The 17,238-nt window shown below is 34.0% G+C and overlaps 1 protein-coding gene across 1 annotated transcript; it reads right to left on the reverse strand.

The window, feature by feature from the left end:
• Positions 1-668: 668 nt before the first annotated feature.
• Positions 669-14,975, reverse strand: LOC144854573 (uncharacterized). Its single transcript, XM_078712514.1, has 20 exons — positions 14,879-14,975; positions 13,362-13,458; positions 10,384-10,497; positions 9,972-10,073; positions 7,822-7,924; positions 7,055-7,220; positions 6,594-6,697; positions 5,969-6,105; positions 5,836-5,878; positions 5,474-5,721; positions 5,176-5,298; positions 4,783-4,971; positions 4,146-4,382; positions 3,628-3,828; positions 3,151-3,312; positions 2,624-2,959; positions 1,838-1,927; positions 1,480-1,669; positions 1,317-1,367; positions 669-1,210 (listed from the first exon to the last, which is right to left on the reverse strand). The coding sequence occupies exons 1-20, from the start codon at positions 14,899-14,901 to the stop codon at positions 669-671; spliced, it is 3,258 nt and encodes a 1,085-aa protein (XP_078568640.1). The 5' UTR covers positions 14,902-14,975.
• Positions 14,976-17,238: the final 2,263 nt, after the last annotated feature.

The raw sequence follows: 17,238 nt of genomic DNA on the forward strand, positions 1-17,238 counted from the left end.
TTGTTACATCAATCTTAGTTGGACCAAACTTCCCAGTTATAGAGTAAGATCGGTTTCACGAGTGAGTTGTAGAGATTCAGATATTTTTTCCCTTAACATTTTAATTAGTTTAGTTTAGTTTTCTGAAGGATTCTGCTGACAGCTTCTTATCATCTTTCTTCCCAATAAAAAAAGCCAACTTGCTTTACCTGCCGTCATTCTCGTTCGGACTCTGCTGTCTGTCTCCTGATACAGGTGAAGTCGGTTTTATCTTTGTTGACAACAAGATTGCATTTAGCGAGAAGCCGTTCGATGTCATCGATGCTGCGCTAGTTGATGTCGAGAGATGAAATCAATCTCATCAGGATATACTGAGTTGATAGTTGTTGGCATGTTCGAGGTAGGTGACAAATAACAATGGGCTTAAGCTGTCTCTCGGGGGTGTACCAATATTCCTTGTGAAATCTGCCTTTGATTATTGGATTGAGACTTCTACATCATGAAACAAAGCAGACCAGCTGAGCAGTCAGAAGACTACTCAGCGTAAAGCCAGTAAGTCAGCAACCAAGTGATAAGGCTCGATGTATATTCTACACATTATTCTTTAACTAGCCTGGTACTAACATATCTGGTAATACCGACTCTCCTCTTTCTTATTTTTAGGTACCGGTAAACCATGTTGTATTCACTCAACACTCGTCACTATCTTCTAATTCTTCAGCGGCTAATGTTAACTCATTCTTCTTCAACTTTTCGATAAATGGTTCCAATTTGTGTTTATTTAGGATACCCCTTTGTTCAAGATCCAATATCACAGTCCACTGATTGCTGCATTGTTTCTTAGAAACCCTCTCTAGGTGGATCAGCGTTGTTACATTGTCTTCTGAAAGTGCGTTACCGAATTTAATCAGTTTTTGTCGATACGATGAGAACGATTTTACCTGATGGTCGGCTTTTTCGTAAGTGTCCTTCAGCAGTTTGTTAACCTCAAGAACACCCTGTTTACCAGTGACATCGACTACGTCGAAGAGAACTTCAAAGTTGGTAGCAGAAAGTTTACCGGCGGATTCCATTAACTCAAACACCTCCATTGTGCTTTCAGCCTTCTGTAGATCATTGAAAGGTCTTATCAGGTCTTTGCACAACATCTTCAGCTGGTCAAGTGAACCGTATTCATCATACCAGCGTGACGTTTTTACCAACATTTGCTGAAATTCTGTTTCGAATGATCCTGTATTATATAAACACATATATTTATTAAGTTGTTTATAGGCCGAATTCACTTTTGATATTGACGATGGCTAATTTTTATTATTAAAAAAGTCATTGTAAATTACCTGGGTTTTGACTCGACTGTGTAAATGGTTCTGCGTCGGGCCGTTCTGTACCTAAAAAAATATTGTTCCATTCAAAATAAGCATTAATATTACATAAGGTAGACGTACAGTAAAATTCGTTACATAAAAAGCCGAATAATTGTACATTTTTGTTGATAATCACCTGTTAAAAACAGTTTTCTGAAGCCTTGTGTAACCATTGCGTTTTTCCCACATGGAACAGTTGGGTTGTCTAAACATCGTTGTAGATCATGGAAATGTAGCTTGGAAGATTCACACGCTATGCAGAGCACGGACAGTTTGTAGCCGACTGTACACTTGGATTCCAAATGCTTCTGTAGAAAGTCTAAAACCTACGTGATAATATAAATGTTTATTTGTATTACCGATGTTGTATATCATTTAGAATTTCTATTTCTCATAGTGCGAAATATGACAAATTATTTCAATTTCAATCTTAATTAGGTCAACATCATGTACATCAATCATACATTGAACGATGTAGGTTTGGCCTGCCTTACCTCTTTGCAAAACGCTGGTTGCGGGCTATCTATCAGTCTGGTAGTACCTCTCTCATCTTTGCTAATTTCAACTCTGCGTGTTATTTGAAACTATTGAAAAACACTAAAGTCAATTGAGAATTCAGAAGTCATTCATTGTGATTAGCTTATAGTTTCTCATCAATTATTGTTGTTACTTATTTGACGCTTCGTCACACATTACAATTTGCTTTATTTAAAAATTGGAAAAGTATGTTCGTAGAAAAAAATTATACATAAAATAAATGGTTTGTTTTGAATAAATAAATTATTAAAATTTCTATATATAATATAGACATTTTAATATTATTATAAATGTGATTTACTAACAGAAACAAATGGTCATAAGAGATAAATAATACTGGACTCCATTACTCTCATAGGTAGGTTTACTTTTGTAACAGTAACAAGGCAATATGTTAAACTGCGGCACATTCGAGGATTACAAAAAACTGTGTATATTGTTGTTAACAATTGACACTGTCACTTGATTGCTAACATGCTTGTCAATAGGATCAAATAGGTTCAAATTCTGACTGCTAAACCTGCGCAATTGTAACATCTTACACGATTTACATGCATGTTTGTATTTGCCATCATTTGTGGAAATATTATTATGCACATTTTGCCAATTCAAGATTGATTGTAATATCTTAAAAACTAGTGATTAAATCCATTATTAAGACAGGCTATACCAGGGAAGTCTGACATTACTACTCACTATTTCCATATAATATAAAAATGATTATACTAAAAATAAATACGCACCTTCAACGCGTTAACTTGTCGTCTTCTTTGCTTGTTATCCTCTTTATGTTCAACGGCACCAAAACTGACAACGTGGTTATCAAATCCAAAATCACTACGATTTTGGTATAATTGAAAATCATCACTTCTCCTCCCTTTAATCTTCGAGAGGTGTAAGAACTCAACAATCAGCATGTGGTAGACGGCGTCAGGAAGAAAGTCCATAGGTTTGGGGGTAGTCAAATAGATCGACACCGTGTTACTGGAATCTTCCCTTACTTCCAATGCATCGTCTCTAATTTGTATCCGAGAAGGAACCAGGAACACTCGGTCACTGTCATTTTCTCGTTCCTCATCCTATAAAAGAGATTTTGTTCTCTACTTATTATTGAATCATCGTCGAGGTCAATTGTAATATAATTCATGTGACTAAATGTTGTAGAAATTGTAAAATGTCAGTAAGAATTAGAAGCGCCCATATTGAAAGCAATTTATTTATAACCCTCAGTGTAAATTCATAAAATAGTTAAGAAGCAACAAAAGCTCACCGTCACAGTTTGCGTTTCGAATACAAGTTGAAACATCTTCAATATATCTAAGAAGATATCCAAGTAGCTTTCATCTAATTTAATCAGTTTCCACCATAAATGACGTACTAATTCCTCTTCCAGAATTCCCTCGACACTAAATCTTTTCCATAACCTAGACAACTATAAAAAAACAACATACTACAAAAATTAATAGATAACTATGAATCATAAAAACACATGTATCAATTGCCTGTAATAGACATACAGTACATACTAGCATTAGTTCATTTTATTTTGATCACAGCTACTATTTTTTGGATTCGTGTTTATGCCAAACAATCACTTTATTTATAACACACTTTTTCAGAAGCAGTACTTAGGCAGTAACAGAGATGTTAAAACAATAAAATGCTTTTTAATGTTCGAATTGTGATAATTCCATTATTTTATGTATCACATCTCATTCTAATCAAGCTGGGCAAGATAGCAACTTACCTTTCCGTCGATGCTGTTTGGTATTTTGTCAGTGAAGATTTCTGTCACCATTTCAACCATCGTTTGTAAATTTATTAGCACTACATGCTTTAATTTCTCTTCATTCTTAGAGTACAGGATATTACCTGTGTCATTCAGGTAGTCCAGAACCATAGTTAGTTCTGTATCAGCAATTTCACATTCATTTGCGATTTTGGTTATCTAGAAGAAGGTTGTAATAGAACACTTTCAATAAATGAGTTTTGATAAATAAACTACATATTGATTTTCGAACGCGCAATCAACTTAACATCCTATACGTCTCGTGTTGCGCGTTCAACACTGGAACACAGGAATGAACCACATATATAAATTGCATTCGCATTTTAGAAGTGAAGGAGACAATCTGTCACACTTCCGGGTCATATATACAAACAATTTAAATCTCTTTCCAGATATTAAATTACTAAAATTTAAAAAACATAACTTGATTGAAAGAAAACATTGCGACGATTATTTAACTTTAAGTTACAATTTACCTCATTTAAGGACAACAACAGCTTTGTTTTACCAAGTTCTTGAATCTTGGTCTGGAAATCAACCCATTTGATTGGAATCTTTCTTTTCATCTCATTCATGAAAACTCCAATTCTTTTTTTGAGTTTCTCAATTCCTCTACGAGATTTGCTATCTACCATGTATATCTCAGGATCTACGTGTTTTTCGTACGGTGTGTCTTTGATAGCTTCAAGTATTTCTTGACCCATAGCCTCAATCTGTAATATCAAACATAATTAAACATGTATTCATATAACCAGTACAATATACTGTATATATAAATTATACTATAAGTCTAATATAGTCGATGAGAGAATACAGTTTCTTCATATTGATGGCACCATTATTAAATGTATTACTGATAGAAATATTATGTTGTGAATTAAAATTCATTACAGCGTTGATTCTAAAAATATGTTGCATTATAATTGGTGTAAAATGTATTTCTAATCTTAAAATGTATTTCAAACAGCATTATCTTTTGGTGATCTTTTAATAGTATTCTTATTGTTTTCATTCATCTCTCTTTTAGTGTAGAGAAAGTAAAGGTAAAAAAGCTAATCCTCTCAAATGTAAATATACATAACTTATCTTTAAAATAAATGTTATCAAGCTTACCTTGGCAATTTTCTCAGCTTCGTTTCTTCCTTTAACTTTGTCTTTGTGAGTAGCGACTAGTATAATGGGCGGTAAAACTACACCGTTTAAGCTTCTCTCTATGCTAGGCCTATACCGCACCACGGCGTATTCATAAATGGACCTTATCCAGAAAACAGTCATTCCCAAATTCGTCATTCCCCAAAATCCCTGAAAACAATAAATAACTGTACAATAACTATAATTTACAGGCACAATACATTCTAAACAGCCAGTCATATATTACCGCAAATTAAATTACTTTTGAAACGGTAAGAAGAGGAAACTTCGGATTGACTGCTGGGGCACAATGGCTTGGAGTAACAACTTTCCCTTATAATTCAAAAGAAGACAAATCATAATATATAAATTTACACAATCTTTTGGAGCTTTTTTCTTGTTGGTACTTTGATTTACATCCCTTATTTTTACCATCTCATGGAGTCCATCTACTGCACTGAACACTACAATGTACGTAACGCCTCCTGTCAGGAACAACTAAACGGAATAAAGTGTACTTTAATAAAGTAATTGAACGGCAAACCACACAAATAACACTGATACCTCCCGCTTCTACCTTCGACCTAAACTTGTTATCTATATGCCTAAAAGATAAGTCATGCAAAAGATTAAATATTGTTAAAACTTTGACCATGTATTGTATGCTACTCACTCGGTGTGTTATATAATATGTCAGCTGCCCTGCATAATCCCAAATGCTGCTAATATTCTGAGGTTTGGTAGTTCGGCTCGATGTCTGCTGCTTGTCTCCTGATGCCCAAAATTTAAATTTATCCAGCACACCAACATTCTGTGTTCTACCGGTATGTGCCGTAGTGTCAAGTTTATCGCTGATTTTAGTAACAAGTAATTTGTGAATTGGTTCAGGAAACTTCTTTGCCAGTGTATTTCCTCTGTCATCTAAGGCAAACACAACATTATTTGTTTATTCCTATTTCATCATTAAAAATACAAACGATACTGATGATAATTCTGATCGTAATAAAAATACAAAACGGACAATAATAATTATACCCTTTTCCTCTAGATTCAATTCCTCCTCTTCTTTTATAACATCCTACGAATAATCAGAAAGATAAGTTAAAATTTTGTCTAATTCTTCAACAAATAATACTCTAATAATTTGTAGTAGAAGAGAAAAAAGTACCATAACTTCAACCGGTTTCTCTATCTGATCAGATTCGATGGATGATGTCGAAGTCGTGCTAGATTTTCTTTGTAGTAATTGTTTTGCCACATATTCTGTCACTGCTTCTTCTCGAATCTCATTCGATAATTGAATTACTATAAAATACATAATAACGTTATATTACAACTACGTAATATCAAGGAGGCATTATAGATTATGTGGGATAAACCTTCTTCCAACAAACAGGTTTATAATACCAATTTACCCTTAATTAAACAATTAAATTCCTTGTTTTACTCGAACTGATGTTTATTCAGGCTTAGTAAATTTTAGAAGGTATTTACCACCATCATTACATTCTTTCAGGTGCTAATTCAGTAAATATTAATTGTTTTTGTACCATTAATTCCTCACACTGAATGTATGTGTTTTTTTCTGTATATAGTATGTTAAAGATACCAACAATCTTATAATGGTCGGCATTTAAACATTATTGCGATCTTCCATCGATGCAATAGATCATGCTATATTAGAAATGAATAATTGGAAAAAATCTGTTTCATTAGATCTAGTTCCCAATAAATAACTAACTAATTTTGAAAATCACCAACCAAGAACCTTTAACACTATACTTTTTCAATACCGTCAATATTGTGTTCCTGCCACTTTTGGTAATCGTCTCCTGACGCTTCAACCAGTGTGTTTGCGACAACTATTCCGTCGGTAGACTGTTCCTTGGGATCGAATCTAAACGATAATATACATTACTAAACAGTCATAATATAATGTTTACATAATTATTATTGAAATTAACTGTTTTGAAGCATGTTGACTTTGTGCTTTACCTAGGCAAAGCTTCATCAAACTGCTGTTTTGAGACGTTTTTGGACATCTCTACACTATGAAACATGAACTTTAAGTATAGGATTCCTCAAGTTGGCTTCACTAAAATTGACGACCACCAACAATGTTTAAATTATAATAATACAACATTGGGAATTGTGTTAATCTTCTGTTAGGTCTAGGATTAAAATTCGCCGACAATTCTATACGCAATAGAATAATTCAGTAGAATAATCTACATATTATCATAAAAAAACATACCTTTTTCCAAGAATAGCTTTCACGCAACTTGTTTTGCCAGCTCCTTCTTTCCCAAGGAACATACTTCTTGAATTGACTATTGTAACTGTACCATTTTTTAGAGCCTCTTTGAAAACTGCAGTTGCTTCCTTACCTCTAGCAATTACTTCAGCTGGAATTGAAAACTCTAAGACACAAATATATGGATAATAAATTATTGGTGCCATGCATTTATTTTAAACATTAAGTGAAATAACAAACTGTTATATTAAATGAATTGTTCAGATTGTAAGTATTTGGACCAGTGGTATGATTACCATGTAAGACGCAATTTTATAGTAAATTTTCAATTTATTAGGATGCGTTTTTTAATCTTGCTAAAGCTAAACAGAGAAATAGTAATCACTAACAAATAAATGCCACATTCAAGCACGTCGTTATACTATTCATATTAGTTTAGTAAACTGTTTCCAGCAAAATGTCACAATACTACATTGATAAACCAGCTTATCTTTACGTGTTTCCTGATTCAGTGAACCTTTATAGTCACATGGTCATTAATAAGTTCCACTTTTGTCTGTTCAGAAGCTTAATCGAATTTCTGTTTATTTTTATCCATCAACAGGATTTGAATTATTACCATCGGTTTAATAGATAATAACAAACCTATCATGGACAGTTACGATTGTTACGTTTCATTGAATCTCATTTATTCACACACCTAATTTATATTTTCCAACAATAAATTAACAATACATAACAATGTCAGGTGTGAAAAATCTACTTGCCTTCTATCAGTTGTATGAGCTCTCGTTTTTTTTCCTTTTTAGTTTTTTTATCATACTTTGAACACTCATTTTCATTATACAGATCAATCGGTGTTTTGCTTTCCTAAACAAATAATAAATGCAAACATTTTACAAAACTATTTCGTAATCAATTAAAGTAATCAATCAAGTAAAATAAATTATTCGTTATAGGGCTAGCCTACTTATAATAGTTAAAACACCAAATAGTGTTAATTAATAGCATACAGTAATACTTATAAATATAAGACCGATTCAATTTAATGAATACATGGTCGAAGAATACACAGTTTGGTTTCTGCAAATTATGTAAGCCTAACAATCATAACGTAGAAAATACAGACCACTTTTTATATTAATGTGCAAAACGTGCTACTATGACAGACTTACATTTTAATTCACGTATATGATCTTGTATATTTTGGGTATGATCATTTTTGGACATTTTTTCTAATGGTAATATTGAAAAGCAACATTATGTACTACTTGATGACCTTTTTATATTATTTCCTTGTAAACAATACTTAACTACTGCATAGAGGTATAGAAGACTATACTAAGATTGACCGCCCATCACGTAAATGAATAACTTTAAATATTATTTATTATTTTATCTACATTATTAATAAAATACTTTTTCTAATAGTTTCAATATTTGATAATCTTGAAAAATCATCCACATTGATTTAAGTATTTTTTGGCTGCAATACTATTTTTATTTATTTAAATTTACCTACTGATCGTTTTTATTAATTGTTTAATTGTTATGTAATTTATTTTTGTAACTGCATTGTTAATGTTAGAACGCACCGTTTCATAAGCGTGTGCCTCTGATCCAAAAGCGTTGTTCGAATAAAGTTTGAGTTTGACTGAACCCATTAATTTTTAATAATCGGATGTTAATGCTTACGGAGAAACAGGCTATATTACATCACTGTGTGATTTTATTTGAAATGTTTCTATCACGGTAATGACTCACACGCTCACCATACTGTACCTTCTGTACCCAAATTGCGGTCTAACTACTGTTTTATCACAACATTTAAATTGTGCAATCTAATCATTAAGTCTACTGTTTATTGTGTCAAAAAGTGTTTACTCGTAAAAACATTAATTTACTAAAAAACTTGATTTTAATTTGAGTAAAAACTAATCCTTAATTTAATAATATAATTATATTTGATTATTACATTATTTTTTGTTGAACACGATGCTCCATACGTCATCAGGCAGATGGATGTATCATGATGTTGCTTGTAAGTAAACGATGCAATGAAACAATAATGCAAGGGTGTGTAGCCAGTCTGTAATTAAATAGCAAAATAGTAAGTAAATCAATGTCAATAACGTGTTCTATAACTATTCACAAGAAAACATAGCCCTATAATTTTAATATTTTCGGCATTAGTTCTCTATTGTACGTACGGGCAGAGATTAATCTGATACATCGGTGTTGTACAGTGGATTGTGGAACAGTTAGGGATCAATAACACTCTTATAAGGGTTGAGAGTAGATGGAAGAGAGGAAGGCGTACATGAAAACGATTGCATTTTTAATTAATCCAGTTTTAATCGCTTAAATGTCCATTTACACTAGGACGATAACGATCGACGATAAAAAGATAAACATAAAACAAAAGAAATTAGAAGATTTTTCATTCTGTATATAAAATAACCATTTATGCTGTCTTTGACGAAAATAATATTGCTCATGTCCAATCAAATGACGTCATGATTAGTAAGAGCAATAATATCGTACCGATACAACGATGTTATTGTTCTTATTGATCATGACGTCATTTGATCAATCATAAATGGTTATTTTATAGTTCTAGAATGAAAACTTAGTTTCCTTTGTTTTATGTAAGGAAAGGGTTATGTTCAATTTTTATCGTCGATTGTTATCGTCCTAGTGTGTAAGCAGTCTTTAAACTACATACAATAATAGGAAATCTTATTTACATTATTACGTTGGTTTGCTTATAGAAATGCATTTACATAGAACATATGTTTGTGACCATGACATTAACACATTATCTTATCTTATATAACCATATAGCATTGAACGTCGATCGTCTACCTTTTAAATGTATTTTAAAGCAAGTTGTTTTATTAATGTGTACTCTACTCACCGCTCCTCCTGTATTCACGTGTTTTCTGTTTCGTTCTAAAACATGTTTCAATGCGATCGAGTACCCTCTTAATGATAAGCAATGAACAATAGTATATAACCACTGTGAACAAACAACAAAATTACATAAAACAATCGTCACATATAAAATAACATAACGTATAACGATACATATTTTGTTTTAATTAACTGTCTTCATGCCTGTGCACTGTAGATAGGAAGGACAGAATTCTTACTGTTTCTGAAGTTCAACATACACTGGGAAAGAGTATGTTAAATCTTTCCCATTAAAAAAAGACCCAACAACCGTGGGAACTAAACATATATGATTTGCAAGATCAAGGTAGGATGTCCAAGATCAAGGTAAATAAAGGTATACGCATTAGTTGTGTTTTCTATCTGATTGTCCTTACATGTGATGAGCTGAAATCTAGGCAAACATCTGATGCTTGAGCAATCAGCTGAATTACTAAGTTTTCTGGAATACCATACATCCACAAACCTCTCATTAATAACGTTTCATCATCCTAACAAGAAAAAACATACATAGTACTACATTAAAGTGACTCGATGCGTATATGGATTATGTACAGGTTTTAATTTGTTTTCAAGAGAGACATTAAAAATAAATAATTATGCATAAAATATATACTATCATCATCATTATTGAATTATGAATATCCTTATAATTTTCTTTTTCCTTATTCTTAAATATTTCATTCAGAAAAAAGTGTACTGTTGTGAATAAAAATTGTTTTATATTTGATAATATGATATTGTATGTTGATGTTGATAATACATATGCCTACCTATCTATTATTATTGTATGGAAAATAACAGTTAAAGCCCCCTTCCCTACGTTTTTTAGATCTAATTTAACATCACAAACTATATTTAATGTAAAAATAATACTATATGGTCCTATTGCGATAATTTTTTTCGTCTTTAAACGGTTAAAAATGTGAAAAATAAGTCGATTCTAATAATTTTAGCGGCCCGCTATAAATCCCAAAATGCATTGCGCGCGGATTGATATTTTTGTTTTTCACCTGTAATTCGCCCACTTTTCGATCGATCGTAAGGCAAAAACAAATGGAAGACTCCTAACTTTTCAGTGAAAATACCGGGTTTTCCCCAACTTGTATCAACGGAGTCTGGCAAAAATAGAAAGAATATTAATGCAGCAACTATACAACGTCAGGCTAGGTATATAGCTAGCGTACGATGTTCGTACGTTACCGATGTTTACCAGCTAGGCCTACAAAACTAAGCCTAGCTAGGCTAGGCCTAAGACCGTCCACGAGAGGTCGATCGCCGCGAGCTACTTAGGTAGTGCATTGTTTCTCACTTTTTATCATAATTTACCATAAAACGTACATTTAAGACAAGGAATGACATGGTTTAATGTTTTTAAAGTGATATATATGTATTATTTTCCAAAAAACGTCCAAAATTGCAGGGAAGGGGTCTTTAATTATATCTCAACTGACTATTTCAGTACAGCTATTAATTACTGCTTCGTTCCCACGCGTAACCTAGCCTACGCGTGGGGCATTGTTTTATGATCGCCAAACCCACGAAGTATTGTCTTTTGCCACGCGTTCCTACGCGTTCCCATGCGATACGACGGGAAGGTATTGTTTTTGGATCGCGATAATACGATCGGCTTTGTTTTGCTATGCCTACGATGGAAGGTCTTGAATATACACCATTGTTACCAGCTATCAAAAGAGAACAATGCCAATATAATAACCCACCTTGGATCGACGAATTCTACCCCTACAGCTACGCCCGAGTAGGCCTGCCTTCCCTAGCTACTACAGGCCTTGTTGGCTAGGCCCAGAGCCTAGCGATTGTTGATATTTAAATATTGATAAAAATGCTTCGGTTCATTTCGTCGTACGAGAGTTTGTCTAGAAAAATTGATTTAAAACAATATATCCCAAAATAATACTACGATTGCGTAAAAAGTAATTATAAATATGACCCTATACGAAGGAATCAGTCAACACCGCTAAAATAATAATATATTCTTTGAATAAAATCTAATAACCTATGACCCACATTAAAGAGTGCACCACGCACCAACTGGTAGCGAAAAAAAAAACACGCGAAACATCGGTGGTCGAGCGAATTTCATTATCACATGTAATAAAAACAACGCAAATCAAACGGTTCTAGGACACCTACCCCCTAGACAGTTACCCCCCGGATGTTTACCACCCGGACAACTACCCCCTTAGGATAACAACCCCCCCGGACAACTACCCCTTAGGACAACTACCCCCTTAGGATAACTACCCCCGGTCAACAACCTATTATACACTGTTGCAGAGTCAGGTTGTTCCTAGGGGGTAATTGTCCGGGGGGTAGTTGTCCAGGGGGTAGTTGTCCTAAGGGGGTTGTTGTCCGGGGGGTAGTTGTCCTAAAGGGGTAGTTGTCTTAAGGGGGTAGTTGTCCAGGTGGTGGTTGTCCGGGGGGTAGTTTTCCGGGGGGTAAATGTCCAGGGGGTGAATATCCGGATACGCAAATCAAACATGTTGAAACGAAGTTGGCCGTGGCCCACTTCACTGAGGTTCACCGGCCGCATGAGTGCCGTTAGGCCTAGTAGTGGGAACATTCCTATTTTATTAATAATATTGTCGTCGAATTTAAAACATAGCGATACGATGTTTAATTTGATTAATTCACAATGTGGCCGTATACTATATTTTTATTGCATTTAAGGCAACATTCTGACGTATTTTATAGGTTTCATTTGCGGTAGGCCTAATATAATAGGCCTAGTACTAGTAGTTATACTGCATGGCATGCTAGATTGGTACTCTGTACGAACTCAATAGCATAGGGTGTGTGGTACTAACTTCGTTTTTTAAAACATTAATCTCTAGACTCTGGACCTAGCTAGCAATACAAATATCGGGCGTAACTGCTGTATTTTCAATCACTGTTGCCCTTTTGATTCATTGATAACAATGTTGTTTACTTTGTAACAACACATAACAATAGACGCGTGGGGCAAAACAATGCCTCTCGTAGGATCGCGATTAAAAACAATTATAAATCGTGGCCACGAAGTAGGCACGAAGCTGGAACGTGGGTTACGTTGCAGTAATTTTTAGCTGTACTGATACATCAATATAAATCAAATTTCATTAGAGTTTAATTTTAATTCACGTAATTTAGACAAAAAGTGTCATTATTTAACGTTCTACATGTACAGTCAGCATCATGAGACAAGCCTACCATACGATTTATATACAAAACATTCGTGAAGGTTAAATCCAAACAAGGCAATCTTGATTGCCTTGTTCCAAATAACGTACATGTTTTAATTTGTATAAATCAAAACATTTTTAGGCTAATCATTTGATATAAAATAACAACCTACCTCGTCTGACATAGTATTTACAAGTTGTGGTTCGGATGCACACAGTCGTTCAACTTCTGGCCATTTCTCTGAAACAATAGCTTGCCACAATTTGTTGCTGTTAAATAAAGTGTAAACAAAACATAAAGCTTGTCAGAAAAGGATGAATATAAAGGTGATCATTAAGCACCTGTTGGTTGTATTATTATAGTTATTATCAATGAAAGGATGACATAGCTCGAGCGAGTGAGTGGCCGAGCGGTTATTAAGACAGTGGGACCATCATTACGTAGCCATAACATCGGCAAGGGTTCGAGGCTCACTCGCTCCAGGGTTTTGGTGGTAGAACAAGTCTTCTCGGATAAGGACTATTAAACTATATGTCCAATGTACAAATCTAGCTCATGTGCACTTAAATAACCTAGTACATCTTTCGAGACGAGTATGGGGTTACCCCGGTGTACTAGTTCACACACAGCCACTGTCACTCATCACTCATCATAAAATACACTCTGCCTTCAGTTCACATTTATCATGCAGTACACACCAATCGTCATGCAGTACACACCAATCGTCATGCAGTACACACCAATCGTCATGCAGTACACACCAATCGTCATGCAGTACACACCAAACATCATTCAGTACACACCAAACATCATTCAGTACACACCAATCATCATGCAGTACACACCAATCGTCATGCAGTACACACCAATGGTCATGCAGTACACACCAATGGTCATGCAGTACACACCAATCGTCATGCAGTACTCCCCAATCGTCATGCAGTACACACCAATCGTCATGCAGTACACACCAATCGTCATGCAGTCAAATACTGCGTAATTTATACCGCCACCTATCGACAAATTCGAATATCACGTGACGTTTATTAGACGGCTGTAAAACTAAGGCCATCGACTCTAAGATTTCTTTTATGCTTGACATACTGTACTTATTTTAACCGCTACACATCTCTGTGAATGCTCTGTTATTTATATATACAATAATTTATTATGCGAGACATAGGCGCGGCTAGGAGGCCATTGCAATTATTGAATTCCATAAAAGAAGGTTAAATAGTCTTAGTTTTACAGCCGTCTAAATGAATGACCATTGGTGTGTACTACGTATGACCATTTGTGTGTACTGCATGATGATTGGTGTGTACTGTGAACATATAGAAAGTTGAACAGAATAAAAGATGGACAATGAAATGTGGTCATAATACAAGTTGAACATAATGAAAAAAGTGATCAAAATGAAAGGTGAACATAATGAAAGGTGGTCATGAAATAAAATCATAATGAAAGGTGATCATAATAAAGTTTAATCATAATGAAAAGTGATCATGATGAAAGGTGATCGTAATGAAAGGTGATCATAATGAAAGGTGGTCATACTGAAATGTAATCATAATGAAAGGTGATCAAAATGAAAGGTGATCATAATGAAATGTGGTCATAATGAAATGTAATCATAGTGAAAGGTGATTATAATGAAAGGTTAACATGAACAACGAATGGTGTACTTACTCTCTAGCACGAATACTCTCCATTATTATTGTTGGTTTAAAATGTGTCAATAAAACCAGATATAAATCTACAGTAGGTAAATTCCATGTGCTTTTAACGAACCAGCTCCATCGTTAGCGTTGTTGGAGTAAAGTCCATAGCAAACTGACATTCAGATTCTATTCTGGTAAATTATTCAACGAACAAATGGGCTCAACGGAATGCAACACAATTGTTACCCTAAAAATGAGTGGTGCATAACTAATCAACTTGTTATTCTTTTCAAATATAATCTCAGGTGCTTCCTGTATAGGGAGTGAGTTATTATAATAACAATATACAACTAGACATGAAACTCGTCACTTTGACGAGTTTGGTTATCCGCTGCGCAAGTGGTGAAACATGGACGTTTAACGACGTACCTTTTAACATTAAGGGGATAGGTTGAGGCCAAAAGGAAGCGTTCACGTTGGCATTATGACCTACAGGCCGGACAAGCAACTGACAAACAAAACCAGAAAATGTAATAGAAATCACATATCTCCTAACAACGATGAACGGCTCTGATACGAGAAAAATATTGTTTGCCTCCCTCTATCCTGTAAAAATAACGCCTTATTTGGCCTGCTACATTATAGAAATAGGTAGGAAATAAACGATTTGGGCTATTCCATTACAGTCGGTATAAACAGTAAAATCTGTTTACATATTAAATACAGTGTAGATTAGGTGTAATTACGGGAGCCGCCATTTATTCCAAATTTTAACATGGCGGCGGCATCAAAATGAAATACAAAGATAGCAATTTCGGAAGGATATTATCTCAGCAACAACATATTAATGTGCAGAAGAAATTTGAATACGTGAAATATTGATGCGCGCTCTTTTAAATGTGATGAACTATGACGTAAAATATGAAAATACGACTTTTTTTAGTTAAGTGGCCATATGATGACGTCACATCATCAGATTGGCAAAATTTTCACATGATTTCGTATCTACAATCCAATAGCTTCCAGAAAACGTTTTAATCGTGATTATCACATTTTATTCTTACGAGCTATAACAGATTAAAATTTACTGTACAGATGAAATTAATGCCACACGTAATTTAAATTTTTAGGCATGATGACGTCAAAAAAATTAAAATATTTTTAACTCATGCGAAAGATAGTTGATTGACCTAGACAATATCAAAATCGGGGTGAAAATGGAAAACGGATAAGTGGAGATGCGCTCTATTAAATGTGAGGAGTTATGACGAAAGATACAAAAATCCTAAATTTCATATTCGCGTGGCCATACGATGACGTCACAATGTCCAGTTAGCCAAATTAATGCATGATCTGATATCTACAACTCATCAACTTCCAGAATGTTTAATAAAAATAATTTTTACCGTTTAGTTTAAAAACTACGATTGTTTAAAAAAAGGCTTAATTTTGACGAATTTTTGAAGTTTTTTATCAAAAAAGCGCGCAAATTATCATATTCTACGTGCTCGTATGACGTAATTTAAAGTCGAAATTGTTTAAAAGTTGGTAAAATTACTAGAAAAGGCTGGAAAAACATAAATCACTCGAAAAAATGACGTTTTTAACGCTACGTGTGCACCATGCGCGTAAAAATTTGCGCACGTGTGGGAATTTTTGACATGCTCAAAATGACATGAAACGCGTAGAAAGTTGATTAGAAATTGATTTTTCGCATTGTAAAATTTTAAACGCGTGTGCGCGCGTAACTTCGTGTAAAACATGCCATTTTTAGTGCAAAAAAAGTTAGCGCACGATATAAATTAGACTTTTGCTAAGTTTCAATTTAAATTGTTATATGGTTTTCGATCTATGTTAAATACGCGAAATTCATAAAAACGCGCGTAAGTCATGTTGCGCAACTCTGACGTCATTCAAAAATAAAAAAGGCACAACTTCAAGTGAATGCCCACATGTTGACAAAGTTATAAAATGTTAACTTTACACGTTTTAGAGATATGCTCTGCACAAAAATGACAGAAAGAAAGAAGAACTAGAATTTAATTCGTCACTTTGACGAATTATAGGTGATCATTTTTATAATTTTACTGAAATTAATTTTTTTTAAACATGCACGTACGTTAACATACGATCGGAAAATGTTGATGTATGCCATCCTATTATATGCTTATAGTGCTGAGTTGTGCCTATATGCCATATACAATATGTACAGTATATACTGTATATCTATATACAGTGTAGCATAGGTGAAATTACGGGACACACATGTTCTAATTTTTTGGCATGATGACGTTATCAAACTAAACTTTAAGATGACAATTTCGAAAGATAATTAATTGAGCAAAAAAATATAAGATTTGGAAAAAAATTTGGCACGTAGAAGCGCTG

This window comes from Antedon bifida, chromosome 10, assembly GCF_963402885.1.
Source record: "Antedon bifida chromosome 10, ecAntBifi1.1, whole genome shotgun sequence".
Taxonomy (NCBI): domain Eukaryota; kingdom Metazoa; phylum Echinodermata; class Crinoidea; order Comatulida; family Antedonidae; genus Antedon; species Antedon bifida.

What these genes read in the sequence shown, in the direction of transcription:
- LOC144854573 (XM_078712514.1), bottom strand. Translation starts at nt 14,901, where the DNA reads ATGGAGAGTATTCGTGCTAGAGA. An exon ending in TAGATTTCAGCTCATCACAT is followed by an intron (nt 10,074 to 10,383) that starts GTAAGGACAATC and finishes GTTTGTTCACAG; the next exon opens with TGGTTATATACTATTGTTCA. An exon ending in AAGCTGAGAAAATTGCCAAG is followed by an intron (nt 4,383 to 4,782) that starts GTAAGCTTGATA and finishes TTGATATTACAG; the next exon opens with ATTGAGGCTATGGGTCAAGA.